The following is a 22045-nucleotide window of genomic DNA, read 5'->3' as shown; positions in this document are numbered from 1 at the left end:
GGGAGCCCAGTTCTGGCCCTGCCCTGTCATTTACTACAGGGTTGTCAGTCACTCAGTCCTTTCTGGGCCTGGGTCTTTATCTGTCAAGTGATCTGTCGAGGCCACACTTTGGGGAATGAAAGCCCACATGGAGCCAATAAAATAGCACGTGAGGTGAATGGTCCATGAGGGTCTGGTAACAGGCTGGGTCCATGTGCTGCACGCAGCGCTGGGTTCCAGGCACTCTGTAGTGTGCTGCTCACATCATCCTTAGTCTTCTGGTCCCTTGTGGACAATATTAAAATTGAGGAATGGAGAGGTAAGAGGTTAAGGTGCAGGGTCTCTTGGAGTTAGCTGACAAACCAAGTTTGAACCCAGTTCAGTCCCATCACGGGAGCTGGCAACTGACTACCAAGAGGGTTGTTGCCAGTGTTGGACCTGACCCCCAGGCAGGGAAAGACCTAAGAAAGCCAAACATGGCATTGCTTTTGGGGTACCAACTGATAGGATGTCAAGGCTGACCCTTTTAGGATTTCTCCTACCCCGCCCCAGAACCTATCATGTGAGGGCTTATTTCTGAAAGATGGTTCTAGGCACCGAGGAGGTCCAACCATCACGTCCTCGTTTTTGTTTACACCCAGCACATCACTCTGACGGTTCTCTGGGGCCCATTCCTGGGAAGCTTCCAGAGTCCCTGGAATGAGTTCTGACAAGCACGCTCTCCAAATAGACTATCTCCACGACCAATGCAGTCTCTAAACCTCAAGTCAGTCAGTCTAGAGCAACTTCACGTTTATTTTTTCAAAAATACACAAATGTAGAGAACCCTCATTCTAAACTTGTACCTAAAAACTACTATAAAAATGAGTCTGCTTAGACATCTGATTTGTTAATCCTTTAAATAATTCCTGAAGAAATAATTGAGAGACAATCTTGTGCCTTGAATCAGTGTTTGCCAATTACTGGGATATAAAATTAATTCTGGAGTCTGCGGGTAGCATTTTAAAAGATGACTAGAACGGAACAGAGGATGTCAGAGGGCATGGTTCGCATTAAGGCTGGAACCAACTTTTTTCTTTAATGAAATAAAACTGAAGAGAAAAATCACAGTGCACTCACTGCCTTTGTTCAGGGCAAATGTTGTTTCCTGTAGCCCATTTCAGTTCTGTGAAGTAGAGGTATGTGTAGACTAAGTCACGATGTAAAACACACTTTTTATTGATACTGTACGTTGTGGTCAGAAAGTTTGAGAAGTTCTGCTTTAAATGGCATAAGAAGCTTTTCCAATGAGAGATACCAACAATTATAAAAGATTCTCCCATTGGAACAAGATAGCACCTTCCAAGATCTCCAGGTCCCATTACTGCCCTTCGATTCTCATTAGACACCTGGCCCTGTCCTCAGGGGGCTCTGTAACCATGGGCCAGGCAGGCCCCTCTGTGACCGTGACCTTAGACCCTCCAGACTGTGGGTGAAATACAAAGCCAGGGTTGACCTAAAACTTAGAAGAACATCAGTGTCACCTATGTGAGTTTCTACCTGGGGACCTCCTTTGTGCCCTTACCAGGGCAGTGCTTTGCCAGCCCCTCCACAAATCCCTCCAGAATCACCGGGAGCCCCACATCGCAGGTTGGCCGGGGTCAAGAACCACTGTGCAGAAGATGTAGTTCAACGGGGACACCTGCCATCTTCACAAGATCCTCCTTGTTCCTTATAGAGTCTGGAGAGAAAACGTTTGGGCTTGTGGGGAGAGCAGAGAGAGGCGGAGGGGGGCTTTTTGGGGCCTTGGTCTAATTCATTTTCTCACTTCTCAAGGGCTTTCCCCCAGGAAGTCCTTGACATCAATGTGAGGACTAACAACCACCCAGAGACAGTAACTTCTAAAATGACGGAGAACGAGCAGCTTCACTCCTAAATGATCTGCTCCATTTCTCACACAACGGAGCACGTACCCAAAGACCTGGCTATGCCTGGAAACTGGGGGCCTACGGGGGTCTGAGTTCACTGCAGTGTCCCCAGGCACAGCCGATGGCCTGGAACCTCTGTCTCCAACAGCTAAAATCAGGCCCGGGTACCGTTTAGTCAAGCGTAACTCCAAGAAGGCAAAAGAGTCAGGAAAAGTAGAACCGAGAATGAATGTGGCAGGTGCTGGCCTGGCCACGCGGTGAGGACAAGACAATGCAGGGCTTCGGACCCACGTGGTTGACTTAATTCAGTGTGTTGGCACATTCTAAGCAGACTGTACTTGCTAATTTTCATATATAAATGGGAACATTTTAGGATAAACCGCGGTGGTAATTGCAACTGCTTCTGAAAAAGGCCTCTGACTTTCTCTTGCAGGAGGCAGGGCACAGGGACTCACTGTCCAAGGTCATAACCAACAAAACACCCAAGTGGGACTGAAAACACACCAGCGTGGCGACAGGCAGCTGCGTGTGTGCTCACTGTCTCAGAACAAAGGTCTGCGCTCCTACCTGTGATTCGGTTTTCAATCTCCCCCTGCATCTGGAGAGAGTCCACATAAATGGTCCGGTTCCCAATGAAACGTGCACAGGCGATTCCCCGGTAAGGCTGGCAGAATCCATCCTCATGGTAGTCGTCTCTGGTAAAAAACACATGGTCTGTAAGTGCACTGGAAGGTGTCAAATATCCCCGATTTTTTTCTTTTCTTTTTAAATTCAGCATCTGATGATCTAGCCATCTTGTCCCTTGGCATTTACCCAAATGAATTGAAAACTTCTGTCCACACAAAAACTTGCACGTGCATGTTTGCAGCTTAATCCATAACTGCCCAAACTTGGAAGCAACCAAAATCTCCACCGTGAATGGATAAGCTGTAGTACAATGTAATATTACTCAACACTGAAAAGAAATGAGCTATCGAGAAAAGACATGAGAAGACACAGAGCAAACTTAAATGCACATTACTAAGTGAAAGAAGCCAATCTGAAAAGGCTGCATGCATACTGTATGATCCCAACTTTATGACATTCTAGAAAAAGCAAAATTATGGAGCAGTATAAAGACCAGTGAATGCCAAAGGGTGGGGGGAGGGTTGGTGAACAGGAGAACAGAGATTTTTAGCACAGTGCAACTACTCTGTATGATACTACAATGGCAGAAACATGTCATTATACATTTGTGCAAACCCAGAGAATACGCAACACCAAGAGTGAATTGTAACGTAAACTATAGACTTTAGCTAATAATAATGTATCAACATAGGCTCACTAACTATAACAAATGCACCACACACTGACATAAGATGTTACTGATAGGGGTAACTCTATGTACAGATGTGGGGAACCGGAACATGATATCTCTCTGTACTTTCTGTTCAATTTTTCTGTAAGCCTAAAATTGCTCTAAATATAAAGTCTATTAACTTAAAAAAAAATCCAGCCTCTTTAAGGTCAGGGGGGATGGAACAAAGGAAGTTGAGTATGAAAGACGGATTATAAATGTGAAGTGTACACATGGGTGGGTACGTGCTCACGCCTATGTTCAAATACATGCAGGATATTAACGATTAACATGTTTCATCGTAGTCTTAAACTACATCAGAAACATTACACCCCTATTAACTTCCGTTGTTTGCAAGCGACGCTTTTATGAAAATGATGTTCATTCAGAAACTGTGTTCTATTGTTAAACTGTAGGAGAGAATTCTTTGAAACAGAGGAAAGCAATGGAGAGGATTCCGAAAAGTCAGGCAGGGCCTCAAAGAGTTTGTACAGCGAGATGTGCTAATTACACCACAGAGGAGTGGTGACCTCGCCACTGCTCCACAGCGCAGACCACATGTATAAATACGGGGGACAGAGAGGGAGACTCTCAAAAGCACAGCCCTCCCACTTGCCCTGCAGTCCGACCTTCCCCCCAGCCTGTAGGGAACAGCCTGCACATGTCCCCTTGGAGTCTGTGCTAAATTATTCTCGGTAAAACCTGTTAGTCCTGCCTTTGGCCAATAAAATCAGTCATTCTAAGCACCTAGGTGCTTTTTAAAGTGGCCCTGAGGATGCTCCAAGGAGATAGTAAAAGTGGGCCAAAGCACATATATTAGGGCTGCCGTCTGCTGGGGAGCAAAGGAGAGGGGCCGGGAGCTCCCAGGACAAGTTTCGGCAAAGTGCCTCAGGCCTGTAATTAAGTCACTTGTTTTCTAGCAAATCCGCCACCTGCCATAAGCCTAACACATGTCATCCACCCTACATTGATTTGGACCATCCCCAAACGAAATCGGGGTTGTGTCCAATTTAACCAAATGGACTTTAAGAATCCCTGTCTTAGCTTTCTCACAAATGTAAAGTCTGAACGCTCGTAACAGTGGAGACAAGGGGTCTGGCAGGACACAGTCTCTTCAGCCACCTTTGGCTCTCTCCCTCCTCTGCTGTCTTCTCAGCCCCTTAAGAAAATTTCTTTTTCAAAGAAAAGAACATGGGCTTCCCTGGTGGCGCAGTGGTTGAGAGTCCGCCTGCCGATGCAGGGGACACAGGTTCGTGCCCCGGTCCGGGAGGATCCCACATGCCGCGGAGCGGCTGGGCCCATGAGCCATGGCCGCTAAGCCTGCGCGTCCGGAGCCTGTGCTCCGCAACGGGAGAGGCCACAACAGTGAGAGGCCCGCGTACCACAAAAAAAAAGAAAAGAAAAGAAAAGAAAAGAACCTGGAGCCATAAATAATCTAAAACAGGAGATTCTGGTGTCAGTAAGAGCCGTATGCCCTTTCTCTCAAGCTCACCGGCCATTATTTCTTTGGGTCAAGGATTCCTTAAATATCGTTTAAATAAGCAAGCACATGTGTTAACAATACACACCCAACCCACCCCTCTCTCACCCTTTGTGAGCTGGAGTTAACTGCTGATTAAACTAAAACCAATGTTACACTTGCCAAATACACAAACACAAGTGCAAGTCAACTCTGCCCCGGTGTGTGAGCTCTGTGTCCCCGTTTGCAGGCTGGGTTTAGGTCACTTGCCTGCTATGCCAGGAAAAGCATGAAGATGCGCACGTTCTTATTAACGTCAGCCCACCTAGGGTATGAGATTTGATTCAGTTAGTCCCTTGGGTGACCCCCACAAGAGTAAGCAATTTCTCTTCTCTGCCTCAAGAGTCAAGGAATACAAAGCCTAGTCCCTCACTGTGGGCTTCTCCCTGGCCAGGTGCCCACAGGATGGGGGAGCAACAAGGGTGCAGGGAAGACACGCTGAGAAGGGGCTCAAGGCCATCACATCGTGTTCACAGCTTACTCATCTCAGTGGGCTTCTAATCTGAATTTTAGAGAATGTCCAAAAACGCAAACAGAAATGGTTGGACAATGACATCTTTCAGGTTTCTGAATTTTGAGAAAACAAGTGGGAATTACTTTTCAGTTTCAAACAGAATTATGTCTTATCTTCACCTGGCATTGTTTAGGACCTCTGAAGAGTGACAGAGCTGGAGTAAGTCTGTAAAACTGGTCACTCAGAGACTAAAGAAAAGTGCTGACACAGAAGCTGCCTTCTATAAAATCCTTTAAACCACACAAGTGAAACAAGCATGCTCACCAAATCTCAGAACATCAATGTGATAGAAACTCAATTTTGGAAATCTCCTCCATTCCTAATGCTGCCAGGCACTAATAACACAGATGAAGAAGTAACTTGTATATCAACAAGTTCATGGTAAAGGAGGAGAGAGAGAGAGAGAGAGAAAGAGAGAGAGAGATTACTACAATCTCGGGAGGGGGGGGAAAGCAATGGGAAAGGAGTAGGAGATTGGGAGGAAACAGAGAAAGGAGCCATCATATTGTGATAGAAAGGGCTTCTTCACAAACGGCTGAGGAGATGGTGGGGCCAGTCAGCACCTTCCCTGCAATGGTACCAGCTACAAACAAAAACTGGTTTGAAGAAAACCTTAGAAAAATTCCTTGTTATAAATAATGAATAACCTTTAAAGGAAAGTAGGCTCCTTTGAGGTTGAAAAGTAATCAATACCAAAACTCAAATGTAGTTACACATTGTGTAGGAAGGTAACATTTTCCCCAAACAGTTTTTTTGTTAAAAGTGGTTAAACCATTTCATAATTATTATTCTTATTATGAGAGGGTCTGCCTGCAATAAACAGGCTTCCTGCTTGAGTGAAGCAGAGGAAGCAACAGCTTCAACAAAAAGTGATAAACTCCATAAGCTTCAGGTGACCTGCCAGTAACGTAAGAAGCTGCAGTAACAAAACACTCTTCAGAGGAAGGTAACAAAACCTAGAGTATAAACCACAATGTATGGTGTACAATAAATGTACAAATGACTGGTATACAATAAAAAATTACCAGGCATGTAAAGAAACAGGGAAATATAACCCATTGTCGAGAGAAATAAACCCAGATGTTAGACTTAGAAGACCAGCACTTTAAGGAAATATAAGTATGGTAAACAACGCACAGAAGAAACTATAATGAAGATATGGGTGATTGCAGGAGAGATGGAAACTGTAAAAGAATCCACTGGAAGAACTAAAACATAGAACCTCCAATAAAACATTCATGGTATGATATTAACAAAAGATTGGATAAAGCTAGGGAAAAAAATTGGTAAACTTGACAGGTCAATGGAAAATTTCCAAACTGAAACAAAGAGAGACAAGAAGATTTACCAAAAATTAAACAGCCTTAGTAAGCTATAGGAAAGTACAGGAGGTCTAACTTATGTACAATCAAATCCCAAGAGGAGGGGAGAGATGCACGGAGTTGGGAAAAAGGTTTGAAGAAATGATGGCCAAAATTTCCCCAAATTTCATTAAAATACAGTAGTAACACACCAACCAAGGAAGATCAGTGAAAAGCAAGCAGAATAAATACAAAGGAAACCACACCTGCTGATGTCACAATCAACTTGCTAAAAACCTAGGATAAATAGAAAAGGGGGGAGATAAAAAATAATGGCTGACTCCTCGTCAGAAACAAAGCAAAACAGAAGACAAGGGAATGACAGCTTCAAGGCACTAGCAGAGAAAATGAACTGTGAACCTGGATTCCATACTCAGCAAAAACTTCTTTCAAATAAAAGGGTCTATTAAGCAAAAAGACATAACATGAATGCACCTAATATCAGAGCTTCAAAATATATAAACAAGAATTGACAGAACTAGAGGACAAAACAGAAAAATCCATAATTATAGTTGGAAATTTTAATACCTGACTCTCAGCAATTAACTGAACTAAACAAAAAAAATAAGCGAAGAAACAACAGAAATATTAACCACCCCCTTGACCCAATGGACATCTAGAACAATATACTCAACAAGACAGCATACACGTGTCAGTGTACATGGCACGTTCACCCAGACAGACCATATGCTCTCCATAAAACAACTCACAATATGTTAAAAAATTGAAACCATAAATTTCTGATCACACAAAATTAAATTAGAAATCAATAACAAAAATATATTTAGAAACTCTCGAACTATTTGGAAATTAAATAGCACACTTCTAAATAACCTTTGGGCTCAAAAAAGAAAATGCAAGAAAAATTAAATGGCATTTTAAATGGAATGAGAATATATAACATATGAGAAATGAAAACAGGATACCCCAAATCGTGGGATGAAGCTAAAAGAGTAATTAAGAGACACCTTTATAGCTTTAAATGCTTAAATTAGGTGAGATTTTACACCTTAAAAAGCTGGAAAAAGAATGTCAAGTTAAACCTGCAGTAATTAGAAAAAAAATATTAATGATGAGAGCAGAAATCAATAAAATAGAAAACAAACAATAAAAAAATCAATAAAGCCAAAAGTTGATTCTTCAAAAGATTAACCAAGTTGGTAACACCTAGAAAAAATGATTAATAAAAGAGAAAACACACATTACCAATATCAGGAATGCACAAGGGGACTCACCAAAGACTCTAGAGATGTTAAAGATAATAAATGAACACAGATATATATAACCAACAACTTAGAAAAAATGACAAATGACTATATACCAAAATTAGTATAAATAGGAATAAAACCTCAGAATAGCCCTAAATCTCTTCGAGAACTTGGAGTTGTAGTCAAAAACCTTCCCATGATTAAAACTCCAGCCCCAAATAATAGAAACTGGTGAATTCTGTCTAATATTTAAGGAAGAAACATCAGCAATTTTACACAAACTCTTTTAGAAAATAAAGGAGTAAGAGATACTTTCTAGTTCATTTTATGAGGCAAACATAAACTTGATATAAAAAGCTGACAAGTCTGCTCCACGGACATTATAAGCCAATATGCCCCCTGATCAAAATGGTAACATGCTCCATAAACAACAGCAAACTGGACCCAGCAAAATAAAAAGACAATATAGAAATGAGTAATGGACCAAACTGGGTCAACCCAGGAGTACAAAGTTACTTCAGCATTTAAAAACCAATCACTGAAAATACAGAGCTAAAGAGAGAAACCATGTAATAATCTCAGTTAATATTTTTTAAAAAAAGCAATTGACAAAACCAACACTCATTCATTATCAAAACTTTCAACAAAGAAAATAACTGTCAATCTAATAAAAAGGGCATCTATGAGAAACCTACAATGAATTTCTTACTTAATGGTGAAATAAGGAACATTTTCCCCTTAGATATAGAAACAAGACAAAGATATCTGCTCTTACCTCTTCTACCCAACATCGCCATGGAAGTCCTAACCATTACAATGAGGAGATAGATAGATAGATAGATAGGGGATGGTAGATAGATAAATGGCTTACAGATTAGAAAGGAAGAAATAAAACTGTCTTCACTCATAGATATCATAACTTACATAGAAAATTCTAATGAATATATTAAAAAATTACAAAAATTAATACGGATTTAGTAAAGCCACAAGATAAGGACAATATAATCAATTATATTTTTATATTTGAGCACCAATTAGCAAATGAAATTTTTAAAAAATATCATTTACAATAATATTAAAAATACACAGAGGAGTAGTCAAATTCATAGAAAGTAGAATGGTGGTTGTCAAGGGCTGGGGGCGGAAAGAATGGGGCGTTATTGTTTAATGGATACAGAGTTTCAGTTTGGGAAGATGAAAGTGTTCTGGAGAGGGATGTGGTGATGATTGCACAACAATGTGATTGTGCCTAATATCTCTGAATTATACACTTAAAATGGTTAAAATACTTAGAAATAAACCTAATATGTACAAGACTTCCACACTTAAAACTTTGAAACACTGCAGAGAGAAAGGAAAGAAAAGCCAAATAAATAGAAATACATACCATGTTCATAGATTGGAACACTCAATAGTTTAAAGAAGTCAATGTTCCCAAAGTGCAATATCACCCCATCAAAATCCTAGCAGGATTTCCCCGCAAATTACCTTTTACTACAAAAAGAAAAATAACTGTATAATGAGAAAACAGATCTTAACCAAGTGAGAAAAATTAACGTCACCAATAAGGGGCAAACTGACATCATGTACCTCCAGATGTGATACCCTGAGAAGGAAATATCACTTACATTATTTCAGTCAAAAATGCATAACCAGATTCTAATCATGAGTGAACATCAGCCAAACTCAAATTTAGAGATATTCTACACAATACCCATTCTGCACTTAACAAAAGTCTCAGTGTCATGAAAGGTCCAGGAACTGTTGCAGAGTAAAGGGGACTAAAGCAACATGGTAAGGAGCTGTACCCAGGGGCGGGGAGATCTAAAAAGCATTACTGGGACAATGAAAGAAATTGGAGTATGAATGGCAATTCAAAGACATACATCCTGAAGTTGAAGCTGTCGTTCTGTAAGGAAACACTGTTGGTCTTAGGGAATATACACTGAAGTGTTAAAGGGCAAAGGGGTGTAATGAATGCAACCTACTCTCATATGGTTCAGAAAACAATAATAGTTACAAACAGGCATAGAGGGAATGATAAGTCAAATATGGCAGAATGACAAAAAATTGGTAAACCTGGGTAAAGACATATGGGATTACTTATTACTATTCCTGTGACTTTTTTATAAGTCTGAAGTTATTTCAAAATCAAAAGTTAAAAACATCCCAGTAGGCACTGTGGTAGAAACTGACAAACAATCTAGAATTTAAATGGAAATGTAAAGGTACTAGAGTAGCCAAAACAATCATGAAAGAGAAGAAGAATGATGGAAAGTTTACACCCCTTGATTTTAAGACTTACTGTAATATTGCAGTTATTAAGACAATGTGGTATTGGAGTGTAAGGATAGATCAATAGAACATAACATAATTCCAAAATATATCTTCACATGTAGTCAAGTGATTTTCAATAAAGGCACTAATGCATTCAAGGGAGACAGAACAGTCTTTTCAAAAATGATGCTGGAACAACTGGATATTTGTATGGAAAAAGATGAATTTACACGCATTAACTCACACCATACACAAAAATTGTTTTGAAGGTGGATCATAGACCTAAACATAAAAGCTAAAATTAAAATGCTTACAGAAGGAATCACAGGAGAATACCTTTATAGTACTGAGGTAGGCGAAAGCAAAGATTTCTTAGACATGATACATAAAAGAAAAAATGATAAATTAGATTTACCAAAATTAAAATTTCCTGATCAGCAAAAGACAGCATTAAGAAAATTAAAAAGGCAAACCACAAGCTGGCAGAAAACACCTTATAATGTCTGACAAAGAAATTGTATACAGAAAATATAAAGAACTCCCATAACTCAACAGGAAGACAAACAACACAGTAAAAATTGGACAAAAGGCCTAACAGATACTTCACAAAAGTGCGTCCTTAGGAGATGGCCCCATTTTTAGTGACTGAAGAAATGTAATTAAAACACCATGAATCATCACGATGCAAGACATTAGAATGGCTACAATTAAATGACTGAGAATATCAAATGTTGGTATGGATGTGGAGCAACTGGAACTCTCATACTTTGATGGTGGCAGTATAACATGGAAAGATCACTTTGGGGAAGAATTTGGCAATTTCTTATACAGTTTATATATACACATACCATCTGACTGAGCAATCTTACACCTAGGATTTATTCTAGAAAAATGAAAACATGTTCCCCCAAATTAAATATTCATAGCAGTCTATTTATAATTGCTCCAAATTGGAAGTCCAAATGTCCATCAACAGATAATACATTGTAGTATCTTCATACAACAGAATAATTGTCATCAACAAAAAGGAATAAACCACATAAAGTATTTTTCAGATATTATATTTTGTAGAAGAAGCCAGAAATAAGAGTCTCCCAGGAAAAGGTAAGCGGCACAAGGCAGGAGTTTTTAGTTTTTGTCTGTTTCATTCATTGTTGGACCCCCAATAACTTGAACAGGGCCTGGCACATAGCTGGCCCTCGGTATAAATTTGTTAAATAAATGAATAAATGAATGAATGATTTCCTTGAAAATCAGACATCATACTTTATTCCTCTCTACTTTTGAGATGAAATACTCCTATATGCAATTATACTGATGTCATATTTGATGGGCAAAAATGTGAACGGAGCAAATTCATTCATAAAGCCAACACTAACATTCATGTCATAAAAACCCAAGTCAGCAAAACCTTTTAGAAACACTGGCTTTTGCAACGGCCATCTCTAAGGCTAGGATCACATGAGACGGTCAGAGGCAGAGAAACAGTGTCTCCAACACTAATAGTTCATTGGCAAGTAAACGTTTTTCTCTTCTGTCATGTTCAGGGGGCTGGTCCCTCTCACATCAACCTTGGAAGATTGGTGACTTCGGGTGAATTTGGAGGTTGGTGTATAAAAAGCTCTCATTCATGTATAATAGGGCATCATAGCTGATACATGAGTTCAACTGAAAACAAAAAGACTTAGTGGGAGCATTAAATGTGCTGCTACCATCAAGTGCTAGTATTATCATTACTGCTAAAGCACAAACATTTTCATTTGTGTCACTATATGATCTGAATTTAAAAGAATGTGTGTGTAGTCTCTAATTACTTTAACCATGACTGTGTTTAGCCACTTATCGCCTGTATCATATAATCTTAAAATGAATTAAGTTTCTATCTTTTATTCAAGTTCTGCACTATGGGATTTAAGGGGAGTTACTTTTCCAGAACAAAGAACCTATCACAACAAGAAGTCATGGAGAAAAAATTAGGTTGGCTTCTCTCCCCCTTCCAACTCAATTTCATTAGGTTGGTAGTTTAATGAATTTAACATCAAATGCTAAATGTTAGCCTTTTGTCTAAGTTAATTTACTTTTACCAACTTGTCAGTAAGGCAGCTTGGTTTCTCCTGAAGTCACTTTTAATTACTGGCTAGTCAGTTGGCAGTTTCAGGGGTTTTTTGGATAGTGCTATTTTCCTATAATTAGGATAAAGTTTGAACTAGGCTTATGACAATTTCCCAAAGAGCAATGGAAGGAGTTTGAGGTAGAAGATGGCTGAGTTCCATTTAGACATGCAAATTGTGAGATGCCTGTGAGTCATCCGCCTGGAGACGCCCACCATGGGGCTGAACTGGGGGGCCTGGAGATGGGGAGATAAGTCAGACTTGGAAGTGGAGATGTCAGGGTCATGAGCTTATGGGTGGAGAAGGGCTGAAACCTTGGAATTACCTGCAAGTCGTGAAGCAAGAAGGGCTCAGACATGGCCTCAAGGAAAGTGATTTCCCAGCAGCCAATAATTAACGTAACTTTTAACTGCCCAAAAAACAACACATTTTCCTTTAAGCAGACGTTCGTTGAAGCACATTATGCGTGCATTTACTTGTGAGCCATCAGGATAGCCTAGGACAACCAACAGAGGAAACATGGAAGCCCTGATGCTCACGCTTCAGGGAGCACCCCGACGCCTTCACCCAACTCTGGTACCACCAGGCTACCCCACCAGTGTACGTATGTGTCTATCATCGTGAAAATAAACCACTTTTTAAAAGAGTAGCTAGAAATGATACCCATACATGAAATGTGAGACACACAGCCTCACATTAATCCCCTCGCATTACCAAAACTGCTACCTGAGTAAGCTATAATCACCCTGTCTTTGAACCTATGTCTGCGGAGAGACAGCCTGTCCTTGAAGCTTTTGTTCTCCATACACACACCCTCCTCACACCGCCTTCAAATGGATGGAAGGAAGAACAATGTTTTAATGGTAATAAATCCCTTAACCTCTGAGGATTTCCACCCTACCCCCCACCTCCTTCAATACACACAAACTGATATCCACCAACACTGCTGGTGACCCTGTGTGTGGATGTGTGAGGAAGAGAGCAAAGAGCCTGGAGGGGATGAGTCATCACAACCATCCCTGTTCACGGTTCAGAACCAACCTCGGCGTGTCCCCATGCTGACATGCTGTACACAGGGATCAACCAGGGCTCTCCATTTGCAGGTACAGGATATACCACTCCATTTGCAGGTACAGGATATACCACCAGACCAGCAATGAAAGAGCTTTAACTGCTGTGCATTTTCTCAGGAAAATTGGATAAGCTAGTGATATTCCAGAGACGAAAACGAAGAACTTGTGGGTAATTCTATTTTAAACCCACTGATATTCCTTCTTTTTGTCTTTGTTCTGGTCAACTTCCAGAGATATCATAAAGGAGTTGAAGGTGAGTCTGCTGAAACATAATTACAGTCAATGGGCAGAAAAAAATCATGGTCACAAAAAAGACAAACGTCAATGGGCTGGTGCCTTAGGCTATGAAGTATCTGAACAAAGCAGGTCATCTGCCAACACAAAGTTAGCAGATCAATTCAGCACAATATTAAAAGAATATCTCACCCTGACAAATTGTATTTCAGTCTAGAACTGTGAAGCTACCTAGTAATAGGAACTCTATTACATACCGTAATATTAATACGTTGAAAGGAGAAAAACTACACAATCACCTTTGTATCTGAAAAAGTAACTGTAAAAATCAAACTCCTGTGCAATTCCAATAAAAATACAAACTGATAAAATTCATATGGAAGAATAAAAGATAACAGTCAAGATAATTTAGAAAAATGGTATAGTAATAAGGTAGCTGTATTAGCCAGCTCAAGCTGCCATAACAAATACCATACCACAGACTGGAGGGCTTAAACAACAGACATTGACTTCTCACAGTTCTGGAGGTTAAGTTCAATATCAAAGTGCAACCCTATTTAGTTCCCAGCTTTCAGACGGCCACCTTCTCGCTGTGTCCCCACATGGCAGAAAGGAGAGACAGCAATCTCTGATGTATCTTCCTCTTCTTATAAGGACACCAGCCCTATCAGATCAGGGACCCACCCTTAAGACCTCATTTAACCTTAATTACCTACTTAAAGGCCCTATCTTCAATACAGTCCCATGAAGGGGGGTTAAAGCTTCAATATCTGAATTTGGTGGGGGGCACAATTTAATCCATAACAATAAGCGAAAATATTTCTCTACATATAGCAAGATATATTACAAAGATATAGTGTTAGAATATTGTGGTATTTATTCCAGGCACAAAAGTTACTAGAACAGAATAGAGAGCCTAGAAGCAGATCCGCATGTATAGAAATTTCACAGACGACAGAAGTGACATTAAATTTAATGATTACAGATGGGGCTATTCATTAGATGATGCCAAGGCACTAGGCCATTGAGATAGGAAAGTATTACGGTAGAACCCTAGCTGCTACCAGCATAAAAATCAATTCTAGATGGAATAGAAACTGTGTAAAAATTATATCTAGAATATATTTTAAAACCTGCAAAAAAAAACTCTTGCAAATCAATATGAAAAAGACAAACATCCTAATGAAAAATGGACAAAATACAGTCGACTCTGGTTATCTGTGACAGTCATTTTCTATAAAGTTGCCACAAACACTGAATTAGCAAATACTGAGCCATTGTTCCTAAGGCAAATAAAGAGATACTTTTCTGCAAGTCTGTGGTCATAACATTTTCGTCAACCAATCAATACACAACCTTGTTTTATGTGTGTTTCTGTTTAAAGATGTGTTATTTAATGTGGTTGGTGATTCATTAATACTAAGCTTGGGGCCAACAGCACCGTAACCCATGCTTGAGTGAAGCTTATCTAACGTATTTCCTCCACAAGGCACATCACAGCCTTCTGGTGCTTAGGAACATAAGACTGCACTTCAGCACTGTGCTTGGGGCCATTCTAAACAGCAAAATCACCAACGAAAAGCACAAAATATAAACAGACCCAGAAAAGGACATGTGCACAGCAGGAGAGGTGAAACAAGATGGCAGACCTCAGCTGGGAACGCATGCACTGGGCAACTCAAATTTTTCACTGTTTCGTGCATATCCATGAGTGACCATGGAAACATCCTGAGTACTGATTTGGGGGTTACAAAGAAATTGTACTGAGTAAGAAAATTTGCAAGTATTGAGTCTATAAATAAGAATGGACTGTACTTGAACTGGCAATCCAATGGTTATTAAACCAATACAAATATGTTCAACTTCACTGTGTACTGGTGAAATCTAATGTAAAATTACTATAACTTACAATTGACACCCAAGATATTGACAAAATTTTGAGTTCTGATAATACCACGTGCTGGAAAACATGGGGAAATAAGAACTCATGCTTTGCTGGTGGGACTATGAAGTCCTTTATCACTTTGGAAGGCAATCTGACCATACATGGTAGAGGTGGGAAGTGAATACCTGCAATTCCACTCCCAGACTTCTATTGCTGGAGGACTCTCACCCACTGGGACACGTAGACATGGAAAGATGTTTACATAAGATGGTCTGCATCAGTGAAAACAACTAACCTTCACTGAGTAAACACATGGACAATTAAAGTGAGACTGACTCACAGAATGGAGTATTGTATATTTGTTAAAATGAACTTAACCTACATGTATTAACCTGGATTTCCAGATTGGCAAACGCCCCTCCTCACCCACCCCTAAAAGAACTGCACTTATATGCTATTTACAAGAGACCTACATAAAACAGAACACAAAAAGGTTGAGGGCAAAAAGTGGGACAGGAATAGTAAAACAGCTTTCTAGCAAGTGCAAATAAAAAGAAAGTAGGTGGAGCAATATTATTGCTAGGCAAAATCGAATTCAAGGCAAAAAGCCTCAAAAGAGACTTAAAAACAAGACAAAACAAAAGCTATATAGTCTCAAACCTGGAGGTATTTAAGAACATAAACTCAAAATTAAAAAAAATAGAAAACTGATAGAAATTGGCAAATCCGAAATGAGTATAGACAACTTTCATATATTTTCAGATATCTGTAACCAATGTGAACAAAAAATATAGACACTTTTAATAACACACTTAACATATGTGATTTAATACATGAATCGAAATATTGTGTACTGGCTACCATCAGAGCACATTTATTTTTTGAAACAACAGGAAATAGTCACAAAAATTTACCATATCAAATTGGCCACAAAGAAAATCTCAACCAACTACCAACTGTAAAATACATCCCAAATTCACTGATAATAATACAACAAAAATCAGAAAATAACAAAAAACAAAAGCTTATGTTGCCTGGAGGGGAAAAAGATGTAGCCAAAATCGTATTCAGAGGAAACTTTACTGTCTTAAATGCTTTTGTATGAAAATTTAAAATGACTAATAAAAACTACTTTTTTAAGAAGTCAGAATGACATATAGATCACTTGAACCACTACATACACATCAGAATGGCTCAACTTAGAAAAACCAACCAGATCAAATGCTGGCAAACAATGCAGTGACCATAACTTTCCTACCTGCTGGTGGGAGTACAGAGTGGTACAATCACCTTAGGAAAAGGTCTGGTATTTCTTACAAAACTCAGCACACACATACCCTATAAGCCAGAACTTTGACCCTAGGTATTTACCTAGCAGAAATGAAAATACATGTCCACAAAAAACTTGTATGAGACTATCCATAGCAGCTTATTCATCAATGTCAAAAGATGCAAACTGCTCAGGTGTCTATCAAGGAAAAACTAACTGATCCAGTCACACGAGGGCACACTATTCGGCAATGAATAGCAGCAGACTAGTGAAACATGTACAGCATGGATGACTCTCGAGAGAACCATGTCAAGTGAAGGAAACCAGGCTCAGGTGGCTATGTACTGTAGGACTTCATTTCTATGAAGTTCTAAAACACGTAAAGCTAGCTCATGGTAGAAAAAAATCAGAACAGTTGTTGCCTGGGGAGGAGGGGTAGTGACCAGGAAGTTGCATGATGGAACTTTCTAGAGTGATAGGAATGTTCTGTGCCTGGATAACGGTTTAGATTGCAGAGGTTTTTGCATTGTTTGGACCTTATTAATAGAATACTTAAGATCTGTGCATTTCACTGTATAAGATTTTTTTTTTTTTTTTTTTTTTTGCAGTACGCGGGCCTCTCACTGTTGTGGCCTCTCCCGTTGCGGAGCACAGGCTCCGGACGCGCAGGCCCAGCGGCCATGGCTCACAGGCCCAGCCGCTCTGCGACATGTGGGATCTTCCCGGACCGGGGCATGAACCCAGGTCCCCTGCATCGGCAGGCGGACTCTCAACCACTGCGCCACCAGGGAAGCCCTGTACGTAAGTTTTAACTCAAAAAGAAGAAACAAGAATAGTAAGTAAGTACACAGATGTTGAACTCTTGTTAATGATTTCCATAATATTTCTGAATGATATCATAATCCATAATGATATCCAAAATATTTCAGGATAAGTGTACAAATATCTGCAAATTATTGTGAAATGAATAAAAGAAAGAAGACAACTGATGAATGGAAACGGATGGAAAGACAGGCTAGCATAGTAAAATGTAAGCTAACACAACATTGTAAATCAATTATACTTCGATAAAATAAATTTTTAAAAAACATAGAAAAAAATTTTAATTGTATATAAAATTAAATATAAGTATATTTGATATTTATATATTTAATAAATTATAATTATACGTAAATTATTTATTTATATATTTTGCAATATGTTATATATGTTTATCTTATATAGTATTTACTTAAATTATACATAAATAGACAACATAAGATATAAACGAAAATAAGAACTCAACTTTTGAATAACTTATACCTTTTTGAAAGCCTCACAGATGTGCCCTGGATACAATTTCTTCTTTTCTCACTCTATGCATGAATGACTATTAAGGAGAAATGCTTGGACACTATGGCTCAGCACAGAAAGTTCTCAAAAATCTGCCTTCTGCAAGTGGCACCTGATGTAAGCTAAGAGGGGCCCCTGCCCACCCACCTCACCCCAATGGCCAGGGTTTACGAGGCAGCAGGGGGACACAGAGAAGCAAACACTGCTTGGCTGACCAGCACAGCGTCTGCACCACTGCTCAGAACTTTCAGACGTGAAGCAAAGGCTTTCTGATATGCCTGAAGAGTAAATGAGGAATCCAACAGCCATGGCTAACCTCGAACACAGGCGCTGAAAAGAGTGATTCTCATGGATGTGTGAGGTCTGGAGGAGAAAAGATGCTACACCGGGAAACAAGAGGCCTGAGTTCACAGCCAGAACCTGCCCGCAGGTGGGTGAAGACCCCTGAGCCAGGCTCTGAGCCTCAGTCTCCTCAGCTCTGAAGTGGGTCTGAGACCCCGCCTATGGTGGAGGTTCCCTGAGGCTTGACGAGCACACATTTTGTAGACTGCAGCTGGCGATGCAGTTAAGGTGGCACTGGGACTTCAGGGTAACTGCCTCTCTGTTTTAAATGTGTCCAGGACACCAGGGTCCTGGCAGCCCCGGCAACCTGGTCTGTACACTTACACTGCCTCCAGTTGCCCTGCAAGGTCATGATCTCTGATAACAACTAACTATGCCTGCTTTTATGACTTTTTCCCTAACACTCAACATGGAAAATATAACCGTTTTCCATCCAAAAGCAAGCACATTGCCATCCTTGTGTGAAGTCCAGCCAACTTCTAGCAAATTCAGCAGAAACATGTGTTTGCCCGATTTAAAGCCGGGGTTCTTATATAACGGAAGCCCACAAAGAATGAGAAAATGGTTTGAGGAAAGCAAATACTTACTGAAAGTTATGATTTGGGCTGTGTGTTGGACCTAAAGGAAAAGAAAAAAGACAAGTTATTAATACTTCATGATTTGGAATAATTTTTTTTTCCAATCCAGCCCGTGGTAAAGGCAACCGCAGCCCAGGGTGCTCATTTGTGGTGAGCTGTCTTCGGCCTCCAGCTCTGCCCCTGCCCAATATTATATGTCAAGGATGGGGGAAACCACCAAGGATGGAAGGGGTGCTCTGTGTTGATGCAGAAACGTCAGGAGATATTTTGGGAGTTTTTGCTGTCTCTTCTCTCTTCTCATCTAAACTTGTTTCACAAGATCTGTCTTACGGGTGACAGAATGGCTGGGGCATTGCAGGGACCTCCACAGAACTGGGATGAAAGGGACATATTCCTGCCTGCCATTTAATTGCTTCATGCCACCTGTGACAAGCACAAGAGTACAAAATTGTCCTCACGCTCTGCTCCCTGCCCATCCTCTGGGCCGGGCTGGGTTTCTGTGGGTGGGTGGGTGGGTGCCTGTCTGAATTGCCTGGGCTTGAAGTGTGCGTGGCCAGCCTCCCCGTGGGGTGACCTCCTGACACATAGCCTGCCTGAGATTATGTTCTGCACTCCAGGTTTACAGACCTCTCCATCTACGTCTATTTTCTTTTATTACTAGTAAATGGGTAACAGGTTAAGCCAGGATCTCGTGCACAATGGGAAAGACCTCAGGGAAGGGTTTTATTGATTTCCTCTCTGCTGACTTGTGTGTGTTCAGTTTCAAACCGCAAATTAATCTGCTGCTCGGTGGCTGGGGACATTCCTATCTGATAAGCAACACACTGGGGACTGTCCCCACTCACCGAGCCGCACGAACAGGACGCCAGTGGCGGTGATGGTCTTCACCCCATTGGTGGCCACGCACTGGTAGTAGCCGGTGTCCGTCGTGTCCAGGTCCTGGATCCGCAGCCGAGAACCGTATTCCGTCTTGCGGATGATGATGCGCCGGGGCTCCTGCACAACCGGGGCGTCGTTCTTCAGCCACCGCACGCTGGGCGGCGGGTTTCCGGCCACCTTGCAGTGCAGAATCGCTGTCTGGCCTTGGACTATGGTGATATTGTTAACCGGCTCCAGAAAATTCAGAAAGTACCCTGCAAAGGAGAACAGTCAGAGAGGAGCAAACGTCCGTGAGGGCTGGGAGAGAAGGCTGCCCGGGGCTCCTTCTTGGAACTGCTTGGGGAAGGTTTTGATTTTTCTCTCACATAGGTATAGCCCATTCTCGTTATTTGGGGGTAATTTTGTTCTAGAATGTTGCCTCAAACACTGAATGAGAGAATACGGACTCACTGCTCCTGGGGAAACACAGGGTTAGGTTCCTGTGAGCCTCTGGTCACAGCATTCTAATCAACCGATCAATAAAGAACCTTGTTTTACTGTGCTCTGTTTAAAGACACCTTATTTAGTAAGTATTGTTGATTCATTAACATTGATCTCACGACCAACAGACCAATAACTTGTGTCTGAAAGAAGCTTATCTAACACACATGCTTTCTCCATAAGGCACATCTTGTGCTTAGGACACCAGACAGCACTTCAGCACCATTATTGGGGGCATTTTAAATGGCAAATTACCAACAAAAAGTACAAAAATGCAAAAAACATGGGACTAAACAGATCACGAAAAGGACATTTGTTTACAGTACGAGTTGGGACATTAGGCAGAGTGTCATTTTGTTCAGGCTCAGCTGGGAATGTGTGCATGTGTGCACTGGGCAATTCAAACTTTTCACTGCTCTGGGCATGTCTATGAATGACCATGAAAGTACTGTGAGAACTGATTTGGCGGTTAAAAATACATTTTAGGTAATAAGCAAACTTGCAAATATGGAATCTGCAAGTAATGAGAATCAACTTTACTTCTTTTTGAAAGCACTAAATCTAATCTCACTAAATTTATGATGCAAATTCATATTCAGAGAGTCCATCCTCCCTCTACCACACCATCAAGCACAAGCCACAATAAGGAAAGTAGGAAAAGAAAGCATGTGACAAAACAGAGATAGCCTCAAAAACAAGCTAATCATTGGTCTGAACAGAACAAAAATAACAAGGTTGAGTGTTGCTGCCCACTGCACCCAGGGCAGGAGCAGGAAGAAGCCGTCCAGGGCTCGCGCACAGGAAGGAAAACAGGGCGTAAAAGTACCTGAAATACAGAGCTAGTGGGGCTGGAAACACTGCCCAGGAACGTGGGGTTCCAGTTCAACCACAGGCAAGAGCTTCTCAGCTGGTGACAAAGGCCACTGGGAACAAGAGGAAGTAAGGCAGACAGCGGTGGGGAGGGGGAGGGGTGTGGTGGGGAGGGGGAGGGGTGTGTGTGTGTGTGTGTGTGTGTGTGTGTGTGTTTGTGTGGTGTAGGAGGTCAGGGGCTGGGGGATACCCTCTGTCAAGGTAAACATGCACACTAAAATTCCAACACTAAAAAAACCCACTAAGGCTAGACAGACAAGACAATCAATCATCAGGAGATGAACTTACTACAGACAAAACCAAGATAATAGAGCAATCAAAAAAGCCTATAAAGCCTATTCAAGTTCTAAATCTTTTGGCTTGATTTCTGGTTGGTCCCTATTCTTTTTTTCTGTTTTAATGAAGTGAAACATTGAAAGATGGCACATATCTGTATTACTGATTTAATTGGATGAAAAATTATAGGATTTCTAGTGGACCCTGGGTATAAGTTTCACGGGATGAGTGATGGCTCAGATGTTGGGTGATAGGAGATAGCTGAGGAAGTGGGAGGTTGTGAATTTCAAGATGAAGGGACAGTTTTCCTTCACAGGGGAGAGTGGATAGATATCGGTCTAGAGAGGTGTCACCAAGTAGTACTGATTACTATTTATGAATATTATTAACAACATCATTAGGTTCTACCTTGATTCTCTGCTAGCCAACCCCTTTCTCAGTGCACTCAAGTTGAGGAAGAGAATTCTTACTGATGACACAGAGCTGGGAGGTAACTAAAATGTCGATGACAAACACCTTGAAAAGAGGCTGAATCAAGCAGGGTGATATCTTGGATGTCAGGGCTGTTCATTAACAGCACAAGCTCAACTTGGAGAGACCTGCATTCCTGACGC

At 40.8% G+C, this 22045-nt stretch overlaps 1 protein-coding gene across 2 annotated transcripts in view; it reads right to left on the bottom strand.

Annotated features, from left to right (window-relative positions):
* The window catches only part of ROR2 (receptor tyrosine kinase like orphan receptor 2), a 214170-nt gene that overhangs the window by 10366 nt on the left and 181759 nt on the right, over positions 1 to 22045 (bottom strand). For both annotated transcript variants that reach the window (XR_004483664.2, XM_004270611.3), the window contains exons 3-5: positions 19772 to 20059; positions 18936 to 18966; positions 2454 to 2581 (exon numbers count right to left, since the gene is read on the bottom strand). Coding sequence is in view for 1 of the 2 variants with exons in the window: in XM_004270611.3 (XP_004270659.1) it covers positions 2454 to 2581; positions 18936 to 18966; positions 19772 to 20059 (447 nt within the window). In the remaining variant the exon portion in view is untranslated. The remainder of the gene's footprint in view (positions 1 to 2453; positions 2582 to 18935; positions 18967 to 19771; positions 20060 to 22045) is intronic.

Source organism: Orcinus orca, chromosome 6 (genome assembly GCF_937001465.1).
Source record: "Orcinus orca chromosome 6, mOrcOrc1.1, whole genome shotgun sequence".
Classification (NCBI taxonomy): domain Eukaryota; kingdom Metazoa; phylum Chordata; class Mammalia; order Artiodactyla; family Delphinidae; genus Orcinus; species Orcinus orca.
The sequence above is the reverse complement of the archived record's forward strand: the minus strand, read 5'-3'. Positions and strand labels throughout refer to the sequence as shown.